Below are 25,420 nucleotides of genomic sequence, written 5' to 3'. Positions count from 1 at the left end.
TTCCTTTCCTTGCGTGATTATTGATCTACCAGCCACTAGTCAAGCATCCTTCCACCTGCTATTCCTTCAAACAACACTGCTGTTCCTGATATCGACCTCTGGCTTCCTTGACTATGATGCCTGCTTATTCCTTCAAAAGACACTGCTACTCCTGGTAACGACCTCTGGCTTCCTTGACTACAATTCCTGCTTATTCTTTCAAACTACATTGTTGTTCCTGAGTACCGACACCTTGGCTATCCCAGACTACGCTACCTGCCGGTGCTGCCCCTAGTGGTTGCAATATCTCTACTCCAAACCAGGTCAGCCCTGGTGTTCTCATGAAGCTTAAGATGTGTCCTCATACCGTTGGGAGACTTGGCACCTACTAAACCTATTTGCCTCTGCTTTATCTTCTGTCTTGGAACGTGTTGAACACTGTCAGTATCTAGCACTTGCTCAGAACCCCACTCACACACTTGATTCTCACTCTCAACATGACTCCATTCTCAGGAAGCAGAAAGTGCTTCCCTAATTAAATGATCTAACCCCTCCCACCTACTGGGCTAATCCTTTGTGTTTAATGTATGCCTCACTGTGTGATGTAAACTATATAACTGTTAAACTGTAAAGCGCTGTGGAATATGTTGGCGCTATATAAATAAAGATTATTATTATTATATCCCTATGATTGTAATGGTTCCCCTAGTGGACAAACCTCCCGCCATTCCCAGGGACGGCCTTGAGGTAAAGCCTCCAGGAGAACCGAGACACAAATTGGCCATAAGGATAAAATGCAACACTCTATATCAAACGTGTAATCATAACAAATTTGCATACAACACTTATTTACATCAGCTCCTTCTTGCCACAATGTGTTCAGTCAACCCCCCTACGCAATGGTAAACTTCTGGTGGTCCTAGGTGCAAAGATGAACTGCACCATTGAGAGTATTAAATGTCAGCTGATGGGAATATTCCCGGGAGGTAATGGAAGCCTGGTAGGGGACTTGCAAGGCATTGAAGTGGAAGGGTTGGATGACAGATTATAATGGGTGCTGTGAAGACACAGCATTGTATCTTAATTAACCAGACAAATATTTTTAGCATGCCAGGAATAATAGACTGTTATCTATATGTTGATTTTTTTAATTTAAGTGTTGATTTCTGGCTGGTCAAGAAAATAGACTTTTGCTTGTATAAGCATGTAATATTGACTTGTAAGCTGACATTTGATATAACATATTGTGCTGTTATCCTTGATGACTAGTGATGTTTATTTACTGATATGCTACTTATGCATTGTGTAGGCCAGATAGTTTGTTGTCTTCGAAAACAGAGGAGGAAAAATTATGCAAATAAATTGGATAATCAAGTAAAGTAATGATTGGTGGAGAATATGTGCGTGTCTGTGCGTGTGAGTCTGTGCGTATGTGTGTCTGTGTGTACACGCATGTGACATGTGTACCCAGGCGTTATCTCATGGGACTACTACTCTCATCCGGCTACGTGTTTTGTCACATATAACAGAGACAGCATGACCCAATGATGGGTCATCATCATCAGTGTTCAATTGTAAAAAAAAATCAAAACATTTACATATTTACATACAAAATACATACTCACCGAACACCGAACACCTAATCCCTGTTGCCCGTGTCTCCTGCAAGCAATCAAAAATAATAAACCAACATATACTTACGTTTCCACCGTAGTCCATTTAATACAGAGTGTCTCATGTCGATCTTACCCGGCTGCCAGCAATACACTGACAGGAGGTGATCGCTCCCACAGTGTATCACTGAGCTGCAGTGAGATTTCACCAGAGTTCATCAGCTGATCAGCTCCAGTGCTCCCACTTATAGCACCGCTGCATGGGAAAGTTCTCACACAATGGTAGTGCCGTACGTGAGAGCTGCAGAGCTGATGAACTCTGGTGAACTCTCAGGGCAGCGCAGGGATACACTGTGTGAGCAATTGCCTCCTGTCAGTGTATTGCCGGAGGCCAGGCAGAGCGGTCACATCTCCTGATATGACTGTTCTACACGTGAGATCGCCATCGGAAACTCGGTATTAAATTGACTACATTGGACAGGATAGTATTATATGTTGGTTTATTCTTTTTTGATTGTTTGCAGGAGACAAGGGCATCAGGGATTAAGCGTTCAGTAAGTATGGTAAATTTAGATTCAATAAAGGAGTCTGTAATTATTTCAAGTGAAGGACTTTATTCTGGCCGTGTCTTTATTTACCATTAACTATAGGATTAGTAATGGATAGGTGTCTTATAGATGCCTTTCCATTACTAACCTGTGGGCTTTATGTCACCTGACAATACAAAGGTGATATCAACCCCACAAATATGAACTCCAGTTGCCACAGCTACAGGGCAAGTGGGAAGAGCGAGGCTAAGTGCCACAATTGGTGCATCTATAAGATGTTCCATTTCTGGGGCAGCTGAGAGCTGATGTTTTTAGCCTGGGGGGATGCCAGTATCCATGGCCCCTTCACAGGTTATTAATAACAGCCTGCGGCTTTCTGCCTAGCCTTTGCTGGTTCGATTTTATAGGAGGACCCCATGTCAATTTTTTTCCAAGGTTCCCCTTTAAACTAGCCAGTAAAGGCTAAGCAAACAGCTGTGAGCTGATATTAATAGCCTGGGAACCTTTGGCTATTGGCTACTTCCTAGAATATTAACATCTGCCCTCAGCCTTCGGCTTTCCCTCTGCTGGTTATTAAAATTATGCGGAAGCCTGCGCAATTTTTTTTGCTTAAATAAACAGATATTGCATTTTATGCAGATTTCTGACAGTTGCTTTTTTGTTTCAGCATATGTAGGTTAATTATTTTAATGCTCCTACATAGGCGTGTGTGCCTGTGTGTGTCTTTATTTAATATTAATGAGGGTATCTGGCTGAAGAGATTGAGCAAGGAAATGACATCACAATTCTTTTTATTTAGATAATATATCTTTATTTAGCTCTATGGATTTACAAAAATGCATGAAAAAATGCATGCAAAAACGCATAAAAAACGCGCGTATTTCCAGCTGCATTTTTCTGCCACGAGATGTAGGAACCGTGCAGAAATTTCTGCGTGTCCACGGTCCAGATTGTCGCTGCTTTAGATGGAGCGGAAAACCAGCTCCGCCCCCTTCTGTATGCCCAGTAATTCTGGATGTGTTCATTGCACACATCCGGAATCGCTGCACCCTATACATAGGACTGTGTTATTTACCTTGCAATGACAGAGCGTCACCGCAAGGTAAACAGACATGCTGCATTCTAAAAAGATGCACCGCATGTCCTTAAACGCAGGTTTGCCAGATGCGTGTTTGCACGCATAGTGGAGACGGGATTTCATAAAATCCCCTCCACTATGCTGTAACATCTGGACGCTGTGGGTTGAACGCAGCGTTCAATCCGCAGCTAATCCGGATGTAATCCGGTCCCGTGGACACTTACCCTTACTGACACAGGACAGCATTAAAGGGAACCTGTCACCCCCAAAATCGAAGGTGAGCTAAGCCCACCAGCATCAGGGGCTTATCTACAGCATTCAATAATGCTGTAGATAAGCCCCTGATGTATCCTGAAAAATGAGAAAAAGAGGTTAGATTATACTCACCCAGGGGCGGTCCCGGTACGATGGGCGTCGTGGTCCAGTCCTGGGCCTCCCATCTTCTTACAATGACGTCCTCTTCTTGTCTTCACACTGCGGCTCCGGTGCAGGAGTACTTTATCTGCCCTGTTGAAGGCAGAGCAAAGTACTGCAGTGCGCAGGTGCTGGGGCTCTCTGACCTTTCCCAGCACCTACGCACTGCAGTACTTTGCTCTGCCCTCAACAGGGCAGACAAAGTACACCCGCGCTGGAGCCCCAGCGTGACTACAAAAAGAGGACATCATCGTAAAAAGATGGGAAGCCCCGGACCGCAACGCCTATCGGACCGAACCGCAGCCGGACTGCCCCTGGGTGAGTATAATCTAACCTCTTTTTCTCATCTTTCAGGATGAATCGGGGGCTTATCTACAGCATTACAGAATGCTGTAGATAAGCCCTGGTGCTGGTGGGCTTAGCCAGGGCCGGATTTAAGAGGTGGGTGGCCCGGGGCCCATTTTGGAGGGAGGCCCATTTTTCAAGATAATTAAATACAAAATCTCAGATACAGATACCATAATAATAGTCCTCGGAAACCATCCAGAAACTACTTGGGATAATACCCTGTGAAGCTTCGCAATAGCCTAGAACACATGACTTGAAGCATAAAAATCACAAAAAAGGTACTAAACAAAAAGGTATATTTTATTTACCATAGAAAATTACCATAAAATACAATTAAATGACAATCAAAATCTAAGTATCATGAACAGAGCTATTTGAATATACGGTACTGGTGCACCCATGAAAAAATGTGTTGCACCACAGAAACAGGGTATGGGCACAGAGGTAATAAAGCAGAGCAAGATTTTTTTCAATATAACCAGCAATATTAGAATAATAAAGTCCCAGTGCATAATATCCAGAGTGGCTACAGTCCCTTAGTAACACATGGGTATCGGGAAACACATATCCCTCAATTCAAAATTGGTCTCTGACCGCATAGTAAGAAACCCATCATGTAAAAGAACAAGTATCTGATTTTGTATGGTAAATAAAATATACCTTTTTGTTTAGTACCTTTTTTGTGATTTTTATGCTTCAAGTCCTGTGTTCTATCCCATTTTTCAAGGTGTTGCAATATGTACTGCAAAAACACAAAATGAAACGAACGCAAGTTTATTTACAAAAATCATTTACGCAGAGTAATTCTGGTAAAATCATTCATTTTTTACAATCCGGGCACTTTCCTTGATTTTCGTGCTGCAAAATCACTAATGATGTCAGTAAAGGCCAATTCACGCAGTAGATCTGACTCGATGCTCATGATAGCCAAATTTACAAGTCGTTCCTGCTTTATGGGTGTCCTTAATCGGTTTTCAGCTAATTTGAGTTTTGAGAAGGAACGCTCACCACTGCAGTTTACCATCAAACTTAGATACATCCTTAGAGCTATCTCAATATTTGGGAAAGTGTCCTGCACACCCTTTTCCTTGATAAGCGTGCACATGTAAAGTTCAGTGCTGATATCTTTTGGCTCCTTGTCTGTGAATAAATTGGCAAATGTTACAAACTGACACAGTTCTTCGATAAATGTAATGTCCAAGTCATCTGAATAAGACCTGACGAGTTGCTCTTCTGCGGCCTTAAGCTCGTCTGAAGACAGTTCTTTCAGATGGCTAAAAAGCTAAATTTGCTTGATATATCTTTATATGCTTGAAGACGTTGGTCAAGAGAAGCGATAAACTGATCAATGATAGGCAAGAAAGTTTCTGTTCTGTATTTTTCAGGAGGGCTGTATATATCAGAGGCTGTTTACCTGTATATATCAGAGGCTGTTTACCTGTATATATCAGAGGCTGTTTACCTGTATATATCAGAGGCTGTTGCTGTGCTGGCTGTATATAGAATAGAGGCTGAGGGGCTGTGTAAAGTGTATACACAGCACTATACTGTAAACAGGTCCCCACTATATACATACAGTATACACAGACACACTGTAATGCAGGATATAGTGTGGAATTGTATATACAGTATGGTACTGTGTAGGACAGGAGCTGCAAGAAAGATAGACAGACAGACTAACACACAGATAGGCAGAGATCATACTCACCCACCGCAACACTGCGAAAACTGAACCACTTCACCTCTGGATCTTCAGTGACTGAAGATCCATTCCAGAGTGAAGTCCTGCCGCGCTCCGCGGTGGAGAATCCTCTTCTCGCGCCAACATCGTGGCTCTGCCTCCCTCCTCGAAGGTAGCTGAACAAACTCTCATCTGATCTTGGTGAATTGGTAGCGCCTAGAAGCTTCTGTTGGGATCGGTGAAGGGTGCTGCATGCCATAAGCTAAGCATTAGGTACAGGGAGGGTACTAAGGATACTAAGGAAGTCAGGCTAGGCTAGCCAGGTCAGTGGATGCTGACGCAGGTCAGGTGCCATGATTCTGCTGCTCTGCGCCAGCCACTGAGATGTAGGACCGTAGCCAGGTCTCTACACTTTCAATAGTTTCTCTTTTGTTAAATGTTCCTTATCATTAGAAACGGTTCACAGCAAAGAGACGTGTATTTTGCATGCTTTGAAATGTTTATCCCTATATAGGGGCAGCACGGTGGCGCAGTGGTTAGCACAACAGCCTTGCAGCGCTGGGGTCCTGGGTTCTAATCCCACCCAGGACAACATCTGCAAAGAGTTTGTATGTTCTCTCCGTGTTTGCGTGGGTTTCCTCCGGGCACTCCGGTTTCCTCCCACATTCCAAAGACATACTGATAGGAATTCTAGATTGTGAGCCCCATCGGGGACAGTGATGATAATGTGTGCAACCTGTAAAGCGCTGCGGAATATGTTAGCGCTATATAAAAATAAAGATTATTATTATTTATTATTATATTGGTGGGAGGCCCTGCTTGGTGGGTGGCCCAGGGCCCGAGCACCTTGGGCCCACCCCTAAATCCGGGCCTGGGCTTAGCTCATCTTCAATTTTGGGGGTGACAGGTTCCCTTTAAATTCATCTGAAGGTGTCCTCTCAGTGCTTCAGCTTCCATCTCACAATCTGGTAGTGTTGCAATATTGTTGCAATAAGGCAGAAATGTGAGAGCTGCAGCAAATGTTTGTAAGAAGACAAAATTCACTTGTACTCTACTAACACATTTGCTGCAGCTTTCACAGCTCTGCTGTATTGCAATGTTGGCTGCGGTGAGATGGAAGCTGAAGCTGAGAGAAATCTGCAGATGTGTCAATTATAATCACACACAGCTCTGCAGGGAGATCAGGAGAGTAGAGAGCGGCCATTACATATCAGGCGTAGCTAGGGTTTTGGTTCAGGGGGCGAAGCTTCTGAGTGGGTCCCTAACCAGGTAACCTTCATTACAATTCGGTGACGCTCCCTAATAGTGGAGGAGAACCTCAGCACTATTACTGAAGATAATCTCTATATAACGACCAACATGGATATTACCGCCATATGGTCAGTGGTAAATACCAGTCCTACAGAACATGTAAGAAATCACAGCACAGTTACAGATACAGACCGACATGACAACTTCTTCCAGCCAGTACTTGTCTGCAGAGAATACAACAAAGGCACATTTCACTTCTCATATTCCAGTCCCATCACCATCTATTCCCAACCTGCACAAACTCCTCATCCTGCTGATACTCCAATACTGAGCCGCTGCTGCCGTATGTGTCCCCATTACTGCCCATGATACCCCAATACTGAGCCGCTGCTACTGCCATATGTGACCCTATTACTGCCCATGATACCCCAATACTGAGCCGCTGCTGCCGTATGTGTCCCTATTACTGCACCTGCTGTGTGGTTCTCTGTGCCTTCTAAATTCTAAAGTAACCCTCTATAATATAGTAATGCCAGGTGCAAGTGCCCTAGAAAACAGTGCCCACATTTTGCTCCCTAATATTGCCATGTGTGCCCCTTTGATAGTCACAGTAACCTGAGATCCTCTATAACAAGAAGTTCCCACTTTACATTAACCCTTTCACGACATGCGCCGTACTAGTACTGCGCATGCCGTGAATCCCCCTTTGATGTGGGCTCCAGCGGTGAGCCCGCATCAAAGTCGCGACATGTCAGCTGTTTTGTACAGCTGACATGTGCGCGCAATAGCGGCGGGTGAAATCGCTATTCACCCACCGCTATTAACCTGTTAAATGCCGCTGTCAAACACAGACAGCGGCATTTAACTACCGCATCCGGCCGGGCGGCCGGAAATGACGTCATCGTCGACCCCCGTCACATGATCGGGGGTCGGCGATGCATCAGGAAGGTAACCATAGAGGTCATTGAGACCTCTATGGTTACTGATGCAGGCCTGCTGTGAGCGCCCCCCTGTGGTCGGCGCTCACAGCACACCTGCATTTCAGCTACATAGCAGCGATCTGGTGATCGCTGCTATGTAGCAGAGCCGATCAGGCTATGCCAGCTTCTAGCCTCCCATGGAGGCTATTGAAGCATGGCACAAGTAAAAAAAAATGTTTTTAAAAATATGAAAAAAATATAAAAAATATAAAAATTTAAATCACCCCCCTTTCGCCCCATCCTAAATAAAACAATAAAAAAAATCAAACATACACATACTTGGTATCGCCGCGTTCAGAATCGCCCGATCTATCAATTAAAAAAAAACATTAAAAGATTGTTAAAAATGGTGGCACAAAGTGTCTCCGTTATAAATATTCCAGCAGCACTACCAACAGACTTCCACTTCTAAGGCCGGCTTCACACTTGCGAGTTTTACGGACGTAAGAGCGCAGAAACTACGTCCGTAAAACTCGCAAAAAATACGGCACAATTATTCTCTATGCCCCTGCTCCTATCTGCCGTATTTTACTGATCAGTATTATACAGCTTTCTACGGCCGTACAAAATCGCAGCATGCTGCGTTTGTCACCGTACTGCGCAAGAAATACGCCAATGAAAGTCTATGGAAGCGTGAAAAATACGGATTTCACACGGACAAGCAGTGTGACTTGCGAGAAATACGCAGCGCTGTTAGAGAGAAAAGCCGGTAATTCAGTGCGGTGTACAGTAAAATCACACTGACAGCTTACAGTCCAATAGGTAGAATAAATGTGTACACATAGAATAGGTATATATATATATATATATATGTCAGTGAGACACATATATGTATATATATTACTATTTATTCCAGCGCTATACAGCTTGAAAGCCGGTAATTCAATTACCGGCTTTTTCTTTCTCCTTCCTAAAACCCGACATGATTTGAGACATGGTTTACATACAGTAAACCATGTCTTCTCTCCATTTTTTTTGCAGATTCCACACTACTAATGTCAGTAGTGTGTATCTGCAAAATTTGGCCGTTCTAGCTCTTAAAATAAAGGGTTAAATGGCGGAAAAAATTGGCGTGGGCTCCCGCGCAATTTTCTCCGCCAGAGTAGTAAAGCCAGTGACTGAGGGCAGATATTAATAGCCTGGAGAGGGTCCATGGTTATTGCCCCCCCCTGGCTAAAAATATCTGCCCCCAGCCACCCCAGAAATGGCACATCTGGAAGATGCGCCTATTCTGGCACTTGGCCACTCTCTTCCCATTCCCGTGTAGCGGTGGGATATGGGGTAATGAAGGGTTAATGCCACCTTGCTATTGTAAGGTGACATTAAGCCTAATTAATAATGGAGAGGCGTCAATTATGACACCTATCCATTATTAATCCAATTGAATGAAAGGGTTAAATAAAGCACAAACACATTATTTAAAATTATTTTAATGAAATAAAAACAATGGTTGTTAAAGTATTTTATTCTACGCCCAATCCAATCACTGAAGACCCTCGTTCTGTGAAAGAAAAAACATAATAAACCAACAATATACTTACCCTCCGCAGATCTGTAACGTCCAACGATGTAAATCCTTCTGAAGGGGTTAAAACATTTTGCAGCAAGGAGCTTTGCTAATGCAGGCTGCTCCTCGCTGCAAAACCCCGGGGAATGAGTCTAAATATAGATCAATGAGCTATATTTAGCTTCATTTGCGGTGAGGCGCCCTCTGCTGGATGTTCATAGATCGTGGGAAATTTCCTAGAAAGCTCCCAGGCTTTCTAGGCAAGTTCCCACGATCTATAAACAGCCAGCAGAGGGCGCCTCACCGCAAATGAAGCTAAATATAGCTCATTGATCTATATTTAGACTCATTCCCCGGGGTTTTGCAGCGAGGAGCAGCCTGCATTAGCAAAGCTCCTTGCTGCAAAATGTTTTAACCCCTTCAGAAGGATTTACATCGTTGGACGTTACAGATCTGCGGAGGGTAAGTATATTGTTGGTTTATTATGTTTTTTCTTTCACAGAACGAGGGCATTCAGTGATTGGATTGGGCGTAGAATAAAATACTCCAACAACCATTGTTTTTATTTCATTAAAATAATTTTAAATAATGTGTTTGTGTTTTATTTAACCCTTTCATTCAATTGGATTAATAATGGATAGGTGTCATAATTGACGCCTCTCCATTATTAATTAGGCTTAATGTCACCTTACAATAGTAAGGTGGCATTAACCCTTCATTACCCCATATCCCACCGCTACACGGGAATGGGAAGAGAGTGGCCAAGTGGCAGAATAGGCGCATCTTCCAGATGTGCCTTTTCTGGGGTGGCTGGGGGCAGATATTTTTAGCCAGGGGGGGGCCAATAACCATGGACCCTCTCCAGGCTATTAATATCTGCCCTCAGTCACTGGCTTTACTACTCTGGCGGAGAAAATTGCGCGGGAGCCCACGCCAATTTTTTCCGCCATTTAGCCCTTTATTTTAAGAGCTAGAACGGCCAAATTTTGCAGATACACACTACTGACATTAGTAGTGTGGAATCTGCAAAAAAAATGGAGAGAAGACATGGTTTACTGTATGTAAACCATGTCTCAAATCATGTCAGGTTTTAGGAAGGAGAAAGAAAAAGCCGGTAATTGATTTACCGGCTTTCAAGCTGTATAGCGCTGGAATAAATACTGTATTAATATATATACATATATGTGTCTAATGACATATATATATATATATATATATATAGACAGTATATATATATATTTTTTTCTTTTTGGGACACATGGATCATTTCTATAACGGTATGTTGGTTTTGCAAGCCTGCGAGAAAACCACGCAGTACGGATGCCATACGGATTACATACGGAGGATGCCATGCGCAAAAAACGCTGACACACCCTGCCTACGGAGGAGCTACGGACCACTATTTTCGGGACATTTCAGCGTATTACGGCCGTAATATACGGACCGTATTTTCATACGCTGAGTGTGAAGCCGGCCTAAGTCTGTAGAAAATGCAAAACACATAAATATGTATATATACGTAAGTAATATATACAGGTAAGCGCTAGGAAAATAACGGAGGATGGTAAAAAAAAGAAATAAAAGCAAAAAATGCCTTACTGAAGAAAGTGTCCCGATATAGGTAATCAAAATGGCCAGATAACCGCTGGCAGAATAACAATGTGTTCACCTAGCAGAGGCAACAACACTTCGGAACACTTAGCAGTAGTTCCTACCTGTACCGCAGGATAAGAAATCTTTAAGCTCTTGCTGTAAGAGGAGTCCCTCGGCGGGCACAGATAGTCTGGACGAGTGGCTGCCCCGGCCGGCGGCAAGCCACAAACAGCTGATCTCCGGGTAGAGACGGGGATCCTGCAATTGGAATTTTTTTTCTCCACTTGGATAAAAAATAAAGTAGACATGTTAGGTGTCTATGAACTCGTAATGACCTAGAGAATCAAAATGGCAGGTTAGTTTTAGCATTTAGTGAACCTAGGAAAAAAGCCAAACAAAAAACAAGTGTGGGATTGCACTTTTTTTGCAATTTCACCGCACTTGGAATTTTTTTCCCGTTTTCTAATAAAAGACATGGTAAAACCAATGGTATCGTTCAAAAGTACAACTTGTCCCGCAAAAAATAAGCCCTCACATGACCATATTGACAGAAAAATAAAAAAGTTATGGCTCAGGGAAGGAGGGAAGTGAAAAACGAAAACGCAAAAATGAAAAAGGGCCGCGACTTGAAGGGGTTAATAATGTCACGAGTCTGCCCCCTGTATAGCCCCCCTATACAGTTCAATGACCCCTCACTGTATAGTACCATCCACACAGTATATGGAATATAGTATAATGCACTCCCCATAGGTCTTCATATAGTATAATGCACTCCCCATAAGCCTCCTTATAGTATAATGCACTCCCCATAGGATTCCATATAGTATAATGCACTCCACATAGGACTCCATATAGTATAATGCACTCCCCATAGGCCTACTCTATAGCACAAGGCAGTACCCATAGGCAGATTCTTTAGCACAAGACAGCACCCCCATAGGCAGACTCTGTAGTATAAGACAGCACACCATAGGTAGACTCTGTAGTATAAGACAGCACCCCATAGGCAGACCCTGAAGTATAAGGCAGCTCCCCTATAGGCAGATCCTGAAGTATAAGGCAGCCCCCTATAGGCAGATCCTGAAGTATAAGGCAACCCGCCTATAGGCAGATCCTGAAGTATAAGGCAGCCCCCCTATAGGCAGATCCTGAAGAATAAGGCAGCCCCCCTATAGGCAGATCCTGAAGTTTAAGGCAGCACTCTTATAGGCAGATCCTGAAGTATAAGGCAGCCCCCATAAAAAGAACAATAAATACTCACCTGTCTTCCTCCTTGTTCCAGCGGTGCTCCGACCTCCCGCTCATCTTCTGACAGCGGGCGCCGGGTGGTGACATCATCGCTCCCACTGTCAGCATCGTCATCGGTGACGCCAGACGCTGACGGGGATGATGGGAGAAGTAGCGCAGCGCAGCACTCCTTCCCTCATCAGTGTGGTGATGGACGGGGGCCCACTACTGACACCGAGTTCCCCGGCCTGCTCAGGGGCCCCATAGCGGGCGGCAGAGTAGGGAGATCGATTCTCCTTGCTCTGCCGCAGAAGGTAACTGTATCCGGGTGGGCCCCCTCTGAGCACCGGGCCCGGGGCGATGGCCCCCTCTGCCCCCCGGTAGCTACGCTACTGCATATCACACTTGTAACCATTACATATCACACTGGTAACTCCCCATTTTATTTATAATAGTCTCTGGGGGCCGATTCTCATGCAGATCAGTGTCTGGCCCATAGAACTTTTTAAGTTGTTCTTAGCTATTTTTTACATATTTGATAAAGGGGAAAAAAAGCAAATGGGCAGTGTGAGTAATTGAAGCATGATTTGATCTGGGCTTTGATTCAATATATGCATGAAATGTAATTCTGCATGGCTATTTTTAGCTATACAGCTGCATTAATGATTTATTTTGAGTTCATATAGAGTTATAATGTTCTGTAGTGCTGGGAAATATAGGATAATACAGATTAGAATGGGATTATCTACAAGGTTTATTTGTAGATTATGACACAACATGAAATGATCTGTACATATACTTCAATAATATAAAGAAAAAAGGGAACGTAAAGCATGCTATGATCTCCTTAGTGTTTGGTTACAAAATCCACAAGATTCTTTGTTTCTTTCACTAGGTAATCTGTGTGTGCATATTAACCGCTATCCTCGGGTGCATATTTGGACTAAAGCCAAGCTGCTCCAGAGAAGGTAAAAGATGCCTGTTTTACCTTGATATTTTTTTCACTACTTTTCAAACTCCTATTGACCTTAGTGATTGGACTCTACTGTCAGACAGCCTATCATCTTTGATGGAAGTGCAAAACGTTTTTGGGCTACAATGCAAAACCTGTAATGGCTATAATAGATGGGGATCACTTATAGCATTGATCTTCTCCAATCGAGCAGAAGGACCTTTTAGGCCCCTTCAGATTTTAGAGCTTGTTTGCAACCTGACAACCATTGTAGTTAAGCTTCTGCCTTGAAGCTCCATCGCCTAAATTATGTCGCTAATTACTTCTCATGGCCTTGAGTAGTCAAGGAGTCCAAGGTCAGAAGCGAGGAGAGTATGCATAAACAGACGGAAGAGACAAAAGCTTAGTCATGTAACTTTCCGAGGTCAGAATATAAGGAGAATAATGAATCCGAGCAGAAGGGGTTAAAAAAATGGATGGTCAGAACGAGGTCCAAGGTCAGACAACGAAAGATCAAGCTTACAGAACTCAAGGCACAGAGAGAACTAACCTCACTAGTAGGGATGAGTGAGATAAATTGTGGGTATTCGGTGCTCGGCGAGTAATAAAGTACTCACGATTCTCAGAACTACTTGCCTCGCACTATTCAGATCTCCCGCCCAGCATATGCCAATCACAGTAATGCCGAAGCCTTCTTGGTTGTGGGTGGCATTACTATGACTGGCTGGCCGCCCAGCGTCATACATAGCCTATGAGTCATAGCCTGGCTCTATATAAGCCCTGCCGCCACCCTTTTCTGCACATTGCATGCAGAACACAGCTAGTGTTGGGAAAGTGTAAGCAACTGCTAGGGAGCGTTGTGTTTGTTTGTGCAAATCGTCCAGAAATCCTCTGTAAAACCCAAAAGCTAAGTATAAGGTCAGGGACTGAGTAGTGACAGTTTTCCCAGCTATTTTTGGGGTCACATTTACCCCTGCAGGGCAATTTTTTTGTGCTGTGGTGGTGCTGTGTTCACAGCGAATAGGATGCACGGTACTGCACAACTGACATGCAGCCAGCACCGCTGTCTTGTGTGGTGACTGGGGTGCGTTATCTCGCCTTAAACCTCAGTGCAATTTTTTAATGGCAGCACCGCTGTCTTGTGTGGTGACTGGGGTGCGTAATCTCGCCTTAAACCTCAGGGCAATTTTTTAGTGGCAGCATTGCTGTCTTGTGTGGTTACTGGGATGCATAATCTCACCTTAAACCTCAGGGCAATTATTTTGTGGCAGCACCGCTGTCTTGTGTGGTTACTGAGATGCGTAATCTCGCCAATCTCCCCAATATCTGCATCTGAACATCTGCAACTATGGCAGAAAAGTCTGGGAGACCAAAGAAGGTTGATGCATCTAGGTTCCTGGCGAAATTTCCCGGTGTGGAACGTAAACGGGTCTGGAAGCCAGGAGAACTAGAACAGTTACTGTCTTGGATGGCTGATAAGGCCTCAACAACATTTTTTAGCAGCACCCAATCGTCCATGACAAAACAGTCTCCTGTCCATACAGAGAACGCTGGGTCATCCTATTCTCAACCTGTTCCTAGTTCATCACCCCATCAGGAGTCACAGGAAAAATTTGACCCCAACCTTGGCAACTCCTAGGATCTGTTTGGTCCATTTCCTTTCATTGCCTCTGGCCTCTCACCGCGCGACATTGAAGAGGAACGTGAGGAGGTATCGTCTGTTGATGATGGCCAAATATTTGAAACCCCACAGCCAGAAGAAAGCCACTTTCATCCATGTGATATACCAGGTGAAGACATGGAGGCTGATATTCATGACACACAGTTGCCATCAGGCCAGTCGACAATATCAACATGGAAGGAGGATGACATGGACGATGAGGTGGTTGATGATGAGACCACCGATCCCACCTGGACCATTGGCACGCATAGAGGCACAGCAGCACAGAGGAAGAAGGTGGATACATAGCACCAACAAAGGCACCAAGGGCTACTGGTTTGAGCAGAAGTGTGTCAACTGTTGCCAAGATCAATCCCTCTGTGCCCCAAGTCAAGGCAAGGGTGCGTTCAGGTGCTGTCTGGAAATATTTTTCCAATAGTCCTTCTGAACCAAATGTTGTGATCTGTAGCATCTGCTATACGAAGCTGAGCAGAGGCCAGGGCAAAGTCAACCAAAGCACCATCAGTATGCGGAAACACATGGCATGCCAAGCATCCTAGTCAGTGGGCGGAAGAACAGGGTACCAAATCGGTGTCTGCGAGTCAAACCACTGCCATGTTGCCTGTGATCCATCCTTCCCAATCTGCAGGGCAGGAAGCAGGTGATCAGCATACCTCTTGCTCACAAGCTGCGATTGCGCAGACACAGGACATAACAAGCTCATCCACTTGTTTGTCCCAGCCAAGCGTCCAATTGTCTGTGCCCCCTATGTTTGAAAGAAGGCGTAAATACCAAGCCACGCACCCACAAGCACAAATACTAAACACACACATTGCCAAGTTGCTAGCCATTGAGATGTTGGCTTGTGGGGACAAAGTCTTTCCGTGATCTGTTGGCTGTGGCTGCCCCATGATAAACGGGTCCCAGCCGGCACTATTTTTCCCGGTGTGCTGTCCCCGCGTCACACCAGCACGTCTTAAACAATCTAAAGTGTGCTCTCACCGACGCCGTAACTGGGATGGTGGTCCACCTTACAACAGACACGTGGACATGCACTTGTGGCGAGGAATGATACATCTGTCACGGCTCACTGGCTCAACCTGGTGGAGGGTGGGACAAAGTCTGAAACTGGACCATCACATATCCTACCCACGCCACGAATAGCGGGCCCAACCTCAATCAGGGTTTCCGCCTCATCATATACGTCCTATCTCCCCTCTTCCTCCTCCTCCTCCGCCTCATCATCCTTTGCTGAATTACCCTCCACATCACTCCCAAGTTGGGAGATGTGCAGCAGCTCATCAGCAAAGCGGCAACATGCTCTGCTGGACCTGATCTGCTTAGGTGAAACACCACACACTGCAGCAGAGCTGTGGTAAGGAACAAGACAACAGACCGATTAGTGGCTCTCCTCACTGCAACTCCAACCTGGTCTGGTTGTCTGCGACAATGGGCGAAACCTGGTGGCGGCTTTAAGGCTTGGGAAGCTGGTACACGTGCCATGCATGGCTCACATGCTGAACGTAGTGGTGCAGAAATTTATAAAAACATACCCTGACTTGCTATACCTACTTGAGAAGGTGCGCCGTATTTGTGCCCATTTCTGCCATTCCTCAACCGCTGTTGCTGGTCTTGCAGCGCTTCAAAAGCAATTTAATTTGCCAAACTACCGACTCATTTGTGAGTTGCCCACACGGTGGAACTCAACATGTCATATGTTGGCAAGGATAAGTGAGTAGCAGAGGGCACTTGCTGAATACCAGCTTAAACATGTCCGTCACACTGAGACACAACCAAGATACATAACAACTGTCGACTGGGGGTGGATTGCTGATATTTGTGAGGTGCTTGATTTTTTGACACCTCATGCTACAGAGGGGAATCCCAAACCCCGCTTCATGTCTGTCCAACATGAGTGGGCTGGAGAGGAGGAGGTGGAGGAAGAGAGTCAGTGTGAGGAGTGGATGGGTATTGTTCCTCCTTCTGGGGTCACAAAAGATTTGCCTCTTTTCAGCTTGACACACATGGCACACTTCATATCTGACTGTGCCAAGACCCTCGCGTAATTCACATTTTCAATAGCAACCTATACTGGTTGGCCACCTTTCTAAACCCACGGTACAAGGAAAAATTTCCTTCGCTATTGTTGCAGTCACCAAGGGGATTACACATGTTTTCAAATCCTGCTTCTGCCACATGTACCTCATGGTCAGTAGGCTAAAAACAATGTTCCGTTAATTAATATTTCCCATCGGAGGCACTTGTGATGAGACCCTTTTTCCTTCATCAACCATGGTATCATGCCCCTTGGGCTAATTTTTGGAGACACTATGGCTATGCCTGGTCACTGGACACTGCAACTACTGTGCTAGTAGTCTGACTCCTAGCTTCATAATTGTTTGGCCCTTCAGACCTGCCTTGCTTCCTTCATCAACTATGATACAGCCCCTTGGGCTAATTTTTGGAGACACTATGGCTATGCCTGGACACTGGGCACTGCAACTACTGTGCTAGTAGTCCTACTTTCATAATTGCTTGGCCCTTCAGACCTGCCCTGCTTCCTTCATCAACCATGATACAGCCCCTTGGGCTAATGTTTTGAAGACACTATGTCTATGCCTGCACATTGGGCACTGGAACTACCGTGCTAGGTAGCAGAATAGTCGATAATTCAGTTTTCGGGTTCTGTAAAATCATTGCAGAACCCAACAGGATATGAGACATGGTTTACATACAGTAAACCATTGCAGAACAGTTAGATTTTTATATGTCCCTCACTAAAAATGTTAGTAGTGTGTGTGTGTGTGTGTGTGTGTGTAAAATTTGGGAGCTGTAGGGGTTAAATTAAAGGATTAATTCATGTAAAATACTGGTGTGGGCTCCCAAGTAATTTTCTCCGCCAGAGAGGGAAAGCTAGTCATTGAGGGCAGATATTAATAGCCTAGAGAGGGACCATGGTTATTGCCCCCCCTGGCTAAAAAACATCTGCCCCAGCCTCCCCAGAAAAGGCGCATCTGTAAGATTCCAGCACTTAGCCTCTCTCTTCTCACTGTCCTGTATCATTGGCATATGGTGTAACAAGGGGTTAATGTCACCTTGCTATTGTAAGGTGACATTAAGCCTGGTTAATAATGGAGAGGTGTCAATAAGACACCTATCCATTATTAATCAAATAGTATGAAAGGGTTAAAAATACAGACACACATCAATAAATAAAGTATTTTAATGAAAGAATGAAACATACAGGTTTTAATATCTTTATTGCACGCTCAATCCAAGCAAAGCCCTCGTTCTCCTGTAAAGAATTCCAAAATAAAAAAGCAACAATATCCCATACCTGTCCGCCGTACAGTCAAGTCCCACGCATTAATTCATATCTGGGGGAATTCACATTTTACAACTGAAGAGTGCTGCTAATGGCTGTAAACGACTGGGGAATGAATGAAATGCAGGGAGTGGAGCTTCGGTGACTAGCAGTGCCGTCACCAAAGCTGCGACCCCTGGCGACATGAACTCATATAATAATAATAATCTTTATTTTTATATATAGTGCTAACATATTCCACAGTGCTTTGCAGTTTTGCACACATTATCATCACTGTCCCCGATGGGGCTCATAATCTAAATTCCCTATCAGTATGTCTTTGGAATGTGGGAGGAAACCGGAGTACCTGGAGGAAACCCATGCAAACACGGGGAGAACATACAAACTCCTTGCAGATGTTGTCCAAGGTGGGATTAGAATCCCGGACTCCAGCACTGCAAGACTGCAGTGCTATCCAGTGAGCCACCGTGCTGCCCTCATATGAACTCTGTAGCATGGGAAAATATTCAGAAATTTTCCCACGCTACAGAGTTCATATTATCATATTATTAGCCTTTTCTTCAGCCCCCAGTCCACTTTGTAGGGTCCAGCAGACAATTAGTCGCATTTTCCATTGACTAACATTGGAATCGCAACTCGCACCGAATACCCAAGTATAACGGCATACTCGGTACGAGTATAGCGAGTCTGAATATTTCACTACTCGCTCATCCCTACTCACTAACTGAATGCACATCAGGGAGAAATAGCTCAGTTGGGTATCATAGCAATCACTTGGAATAATGAACACTTGGAGACATCCAGCACCTTCCAGTATCATATTGGATAGCCAAGCTTTCAATCAACACACTGACAGCTCAGCATGCCCCTGTGGCCAGACTGGATGACTGAGCTGTCAATCAAAGCACCAACAGCTTCAGCACGCCCCAGTACCAGATTGGATGGCTGAGTTTCAATAACTGCATCCCAGACACACTGAGAGGTGGAATCTTGACAGTAGTCATACATTTTTGTCCTGCTTAACAATTTACCAGGATTTTCAACCTGTTATATTCTATTTTAATTCTAGTAAGTACCTGCAAAAACCGTTGCTTTGAGCGTAAATTTGGGAGCTGCCGTTGCGATGCTGCCTGTGTTGAACTTGGAAACTGCTGTATAGATTATGAAGATGTATGTATACAACCAGGTAAGAAAACTCCTGAACTAAACATCCTTTTGCTTTTCAGCTGCTAAATGTGATTTATGATATTGTCTTTTACTGAATGTAGAGAAATGGGTCAGTCAGCTATTTAGCTTGTGCACTAATACATTTGTTACTGGCCATGGTAACATATTTTAAGCTTCAGGAAATGTTGAGGCGCTGGATTTTTACTAGATAACAAGACTGCACTGGGAATAGCTGTCTGCCAAAAGTGCATAGTTTTCATTATACATGGAAAACTCCCTGAAATAGTTCTATCAACGTGTAGCACCTTTCTCTAATCTACAAATTTATTTATTTATTTTTTAGCAAAATTAGGTTTTTAAATATTTTGCTCTGATATAATGAGATCTTGCATGTACAGTGCCTTGCGAAAGTATTTTGCTCCCTGGAACTTTTCAACCTTTTCCCACATATCATGCTTCAAACATAAAGATACCGAATGTAAATTTTTGGTGAAGAATCAACAACAAGTGGAACACAATTGTGAAGTTGAACGAAATTTATTGGTTATTTTAAATTTTTGTGGAAATTCAAAAACTGAAAAGTGGGGCATGCAATAAATGCGGCCCCTTTAACTTAATACTTTGTTGCGCCACCTTTTGCTGCGATTACAGCTGCAAGTCGCTTGGGGTATGTCTCTTATCAGTTTTGTACATCGAGAGACTGAAATTCTTGCCCATTCTTCCTTGGCAAACAGTTCGAACTCAGTGAGGTTTGATTGAGATCGTTTGTGAACAGCAGTTTTCAGCTCTTTCCACAGATTCTTGATTGGAATGAGGTCTGGACTTTGACTTGGCAATTCTAACACCTGGATGCGTTTATTTGTGGACCATTCCATTGTAGATTTTGCTTTATGTTTGGGATCAATGTCTTGTTGGAAGACAGATTTCCGTCCCAGTCTCAGGTCTTTTGCAGACTCCAACAGGTTTTCTTCAAGAATGGTCCTGTATTTGGCTCCATCCATCTCCCCATCAATTTTAACCATCTTCCCTGTCTCTGCTGAAGAAAAGTAGGCTAAACCATGATGCTGCCACCACCATATTTGACAGTGGGGATGGTGTGTTCAATGTGATGAGCTGTGTTGCCTTTACGCCAAACACATATGTGTTGCCAAATGTTCGATTTTGGCTTCATCTGACCAGAGCACCTTCTTCCACATGTTTGGTGTGTCTCCCAGGTGGCTTGTTGCAAACTTTAAACAACACTTTTTATGGATATCTTTGAGAAATGGCTTTCTTCTTGCCACTCTTCCATAAAGGCCAGATTTGTGCAGTGTACGACTGATTGTTGTCCTATGGACAGACTGTCCCACCTCAGTTGTAGACCACTGCAGTTCATCCAGAGTGATCATGGGCCTCTTGTCTGCATCTCTGATCAGTCTTCTCCTTGTTTGCGATGAAAGTTTAGAGGGACGGCCTGGTCTTGGTAGATTTGCAGTGGTGTGATACTCCTTCCATTTCAATATGATCGCTTGCACATTGCTCCTTGGGATGTTTAAAGTTTTGGAAATCATTTTGTATCCAAATCCGGCTTTAAACTTCTCCACAACAGTATCACAGACCTGCCTGTTGTGTTGCTTGGTCTTCATGATGCTCTCTGTGCTTCAAACAGAACCCTGAGACTATCACATAGCAGGTGCATTTATACGGAGACTTGATTACACACAGGTGGATTATATTTATCATCATTAGGCATTTAGGACAACATTGGATCATTCAGAGATCCACAATGAACTTCTGGAGTGAGTTTGCTGCACTGAAAGTAAAGGGGACGAATATTATTGCACGCCCCACTTTTCAATTTTGGAATTTCCACAAAAATTTAAAATAAACAATAAATTTCGTTCAACTTCACAATTGTGTTCCACTTGTTGTTGCTTCTTCACCCAAAATTTATATTTGGTATCTTTATGTTTGAAGCATAATATATGGGAAAAGGTTGAAAAGTTCCAGGGGGCCAAATACTTTCGCAAGGCACTGTGAGTACTTTTTCGGCAAACTGTGCATTTAAATGTAATTATATTTTTGGGATATTATAGGCGTCTCCTACTTAGTACACCGTAAATTGCTCACTAGAGTCATTTGGCTGTATAACTCGGACAAGGATCGCAATGCTCGAACTGGCTCCTCCAACCCGAGCATGGCAGCATTCAATTCTATGCATCTGTCATACTCAGGCTGGGACGGCCGGCAGCCTGTCCAAGCATTGCATTGTGATACTCATTTGATCTGATGCTTCCCTTAAAGGCTACCTGTCACCTGAATTTGGCGGGTCCTTTTTTGGGTCATATGGGCGGTGTTTTCGGGTCTTTTATTAACCCCTTTTTTTCTCGCTAACCGCACGCTGGTCGCGAAATTGACTTGCCGTTGATTCGCTTTCCTCCCTAGTTAACGCGTGCACAAAGCAATCTTGCCTTGCGCACGCGCAGTATGCTTTGCCCAACTACGGGCAAAGCCGAAAACCATTAGTGCGCATGCATGGGCGCACTATGTCCCGGAAGTATTTTGCTGTGTTCCAGGACATAGTGCGCTGGCGCATGCACACTAATGGTTTTCGGCTTTGCCCGCAGTTGGGCAAAGCATACTGCGCGTGCGCAAGTCAAGACTGCTTTGCGCACGCGTTAACTAGGGAGGAAAGTGAATCAACGGCAAGTCAATTTCGCGATCAGCGTGCGGCCAGCGGGAAAAAGGGTTAATAAAAGACCCGAAAACACCGCCCATATGACCCAAAAAAGGACCCGCCAAATTCAGGTGACAGGTTCCCTTTAAAGGATCATACTCATTTGCGAGAAAAACGGACAAGTGCAATACGATAAATTATCAGATTGCACTCTGACCAATGTTATTCAATGGGTTGCATCTCTTCTGCGATTTTTTTTTTCTCAGCTGAAATTGCACTGAGAAAAAAAAATCGCAATATGCTGCGATTTTGCAGCATATCTCAGACGCAACTTGCCAGAGCAAGTCAATGGGTGTGAGCAAAAAAATTGTAAGGCATACGGACCATGTGAGTGTCGTCCGATTTTTACACACTCATTTCCTGTGAAAAGCTGGCAATTCAGCAGCCGTGTACAGTAAAATCACAACAGGATCCGACAGAATAGATGGATTAGACACAGTATACAGTATACGCATAGAATAGAGAGATATAAAGATGTCAGTGACATATGCAATTAGTACAGTGTTTTTGCAGCTTTCTGGACATTTAATTAATTAATTATAATTTTTTTTAAAATGTCTTGGGTTCACGCATAATTTTCCAACCCAGCAGAGGGAAAGCCCACGGCTGGGGCAGATATTTCTAGCCTGGGAAGCAGGTACTACCCATGGAGCTCCCAGGCTATTACTATCACAACTGTATACTTAGCCTTTACTGGCTATTAAAGTGGGGGATCCCACAAAAAACCTAGGGTCCCCCTATATTTAATAACCAGCAAAGGATAGGCAGACAGCTGTGGGCTGAATGCTAATAGAATAGGAAGGAGCCATGGATATTGACCCATCCAGGCTCAAAACATCAGTTCTCAGCCGCCCCAGAAAAGGCGCATCTCTAATACTTGCCAATTCTGGCACTTGGCCTCGCTCTTTCCATTTTCCCTGATGTGGTGGCATGGGGTAATAGTTTGGGGGGTTTATGTCATCTTTGTATTGTCAGGTGATATCAAGCCCAAAGGTTAGTAATGGAGAGGTGTCTATACGATGTCCCCATTACTAACCCCATAGTGATATTGTATAAAAACACACACCCAGAGTAAAGTCCCTTAATTGAAAGAAATACACTCTATTAATAAATCTTAATTACACTATACTTACTGCATCCCCCACTCCAGTGACACCATTGTCCCCTGCAAGAGAATTAAAATAACAAACAGCAATATTCCTCACCTGTCCGCTGAGAAGATAATGATACATTTGTCCCACAACCGGGCTAGCTCTGCTACATCTACAAGCAAGCTGATTGGTTGCATGTTGGGACCATACAGCCTGTCATCCAGCAGAAACACTGAGCAGTGTCTGCTACCGCTCCGCAGTGTCTCGTCGTGAACTCCTATAACCTGTCTGATGTCACCGTGAGCGTGAGAAAGTTCTCACGCTCGCGGTGACATCAGAAAGGTCCTGGGAGTTCACAACCAATGAACTCACTTCATCTATCTGACGTCAGCGCCAGCGCTGTTAGAAATTTTCCCACCACGCTTGGCTGAACTTTTTTTTTTTTTTTTACTGAATGCCCCTGTGTATGCATAATTTTCCTCTGGAAATACTCACCCATTCAAGTCTATGAGTGCCTGAAAAAAAATTGTGCCATACAGAGCCACAGTAAAGCATCCAATTTTTACAGGTACATTGCAATTCTTTAACATAGGAAGCTGTCAATTGTCCTGTAAATGATTAATAGCTGCTGGTGTAAAAATATGGATTGTATACAGAGTGCACATGGATGAGAAAGTGAGAAAAAAAGTCACTCTTTTCTGGATGAAACTTACTTTTTTAAAATAATGTTATCTGAACCTACTCTTATTACTGCTAAAAGGACGAAATTCTATATGACTGTCATTTCCGCTGTGAATTTGATGAGAACTGCGGGTTGCCTCATTAATAATGACTTGGCATCTAATGCTCTCAGTGATAATAGCTGAGAATGTTTGCGATTTAGTATAATAAAAATGTGGTGTGATCATGAGTGAGTAGAAGCAAATTTTTTTTTTTTATCAAACCAACTGAAGATATTTCAATGGAAAGAGACACATTATTGGACTATGCTGTAAAATTGACTAACCTATAAAATTGACTACCCTATAAATTGACTATCCTATTGATGCTTCTTGTTATGTAGCTCACATCTGGACATGTGACAAATTAAGATGTGGAGAGAAAAAACTTAATGGAAGTCTCTGCTCCTGTTCGGATGATTGCAAGGACACAAATCAGTGCTGTGTTAATTATGATGCTGTTTGCAGAGGTGAGTTTCTCTAGTGGTACAATAATTACAAGTAGTATTTGTTAATGGTTCTTTTTCATCTTCTAGTAATTGTTGGTAAAGAATAGTAGTAATCAATATAAAGAGTTATGGACTTTGAGGACATTTCAAATAGCAGCAAACCCAAGCCCTGGCATCTAGACTCCCTCGTCAAGGCTTGTGGGCATCCACTGCCAGCCTATGCATGTCCACTCTTCATCGACATAACTGGGCGATGTGAAAACGGTCAAGTGCGCTATCCAACACCTTCTACTGGGAATCCTTGGGTTCCATAGAGATCAGTATATTATTATTATTATTATTATTATTATTTATTGTTATAGCGCCATTTATTCCATGGCGCTTTACATGTGAGGAGGGGTATACATAATAAAAACAAGTACAATAATCTTAAATAATACAAGTCATAACTGGTACAGGAGGAATGAGGACCCTGCCCGCGAAGGCTCACAATCTACAAGGGATGGGTGAGGATACAGTAGGTGAGGGTAGAGATGGTCATGCAGCGGTTTGGTCGATCGGTGGTTACTGCAGGTTGTAGGCTTGTCTGAAGAGGTGGGTCTTTAGGTTCTTTTTGAAGGTTTCGATGGTAGGCGAGAGTCTGATGTGTTGTGGTAGAGGGTTCCAGAGTAGGGGTGATACGCGAGAGAAATCTTGTATGCGATTGTGGGAAAAGGAGATAAGAGGGGAGTAGAGTAGGAGATCTTGTGAGGATCGGAGGTTGCGGGTAGGTAAGTACCGGGAGACAAGGTCACAGATGTATGGAGGAGACAGGTTGTGGATGGCTTTGTACGTCATGGTTAGGGCTTTGTAGTGGAGTCTCTGGGTAATGGGGAGCCAGTGAAGGGATTGACAGAGGGGAGAGGCCGGGGAATAGCGGGGTGACAGGTGGATTAGTCGGGCATCAGAGTTTAGAATAGATTGGAGTGGTGTGAGAGTGTTAGAGGGGAGGCCACAGAGCAGGAGGTTGCAGTAGTCAAGGCGAGAGATGATGAGGGCATGGACTAGGGTTTTTGCAGATTCATGGTTGAGGAATGAACGGATTCGTGAAATATTTTTGAGTTGAAGTCGGCAGGAAGTGGA

At 43.9% G+C, this 25,420-nt stretch overlaps 1 protein-coding gene across 2 annotated transcripts in view; it reads left to right on the top strand.

The window, feature by feature from the left end:
* The window catches only part of ENPP1 (ectonucleotide pyrophosphatase/phosphodiesterase 1), a 198,531-nt gene that overhangs the window by 37,881 nt on the left and 135,230 nt on the right, over positions 1 to 25,420 (top strand). For both annotated transcript variants that reach the window (XM_069726009.1, XM_069726010.1), the window contains exons 2-4: positions 13,115 to 13,187; positions 19,226 to 19,342; positions 24,194 to 24,319. In XM_069726009.1, coding sequence (XP_069582110.1) covers positions 13,115 to 13,187; positions 19,226 to 19,342; positions 24,194 to 24,319 — 316 coding nt within the window. The remainder of the gene's footprint in view (positions 1 to 13,114; positions 13,188 to 19,225; positions 19,343 to 24,193; positions 24,320 to 25,420) is intronic.

Source organism: Ranitomeya imitator, chromosome 5 (assembly GCF_032444005.1).
Source record: "Ranitomeya imitator isolate aRanImi1 chromosome 5, aRanImi1.pri, whole genome shotgun sequence".
In the NCBI taxonomy this organism is placed as follows: domain Eukaryota; kingdom Metazoa; phylum Chordata; class Amphibia; order Anura; family Dendrobatidae; genus Ranitomeya; species Ranitomeya imitator.
Note: the sequence above shows the minus strand (reverse complement) of the source record. Positions and strands in the feature narration are given on the sequence as shown.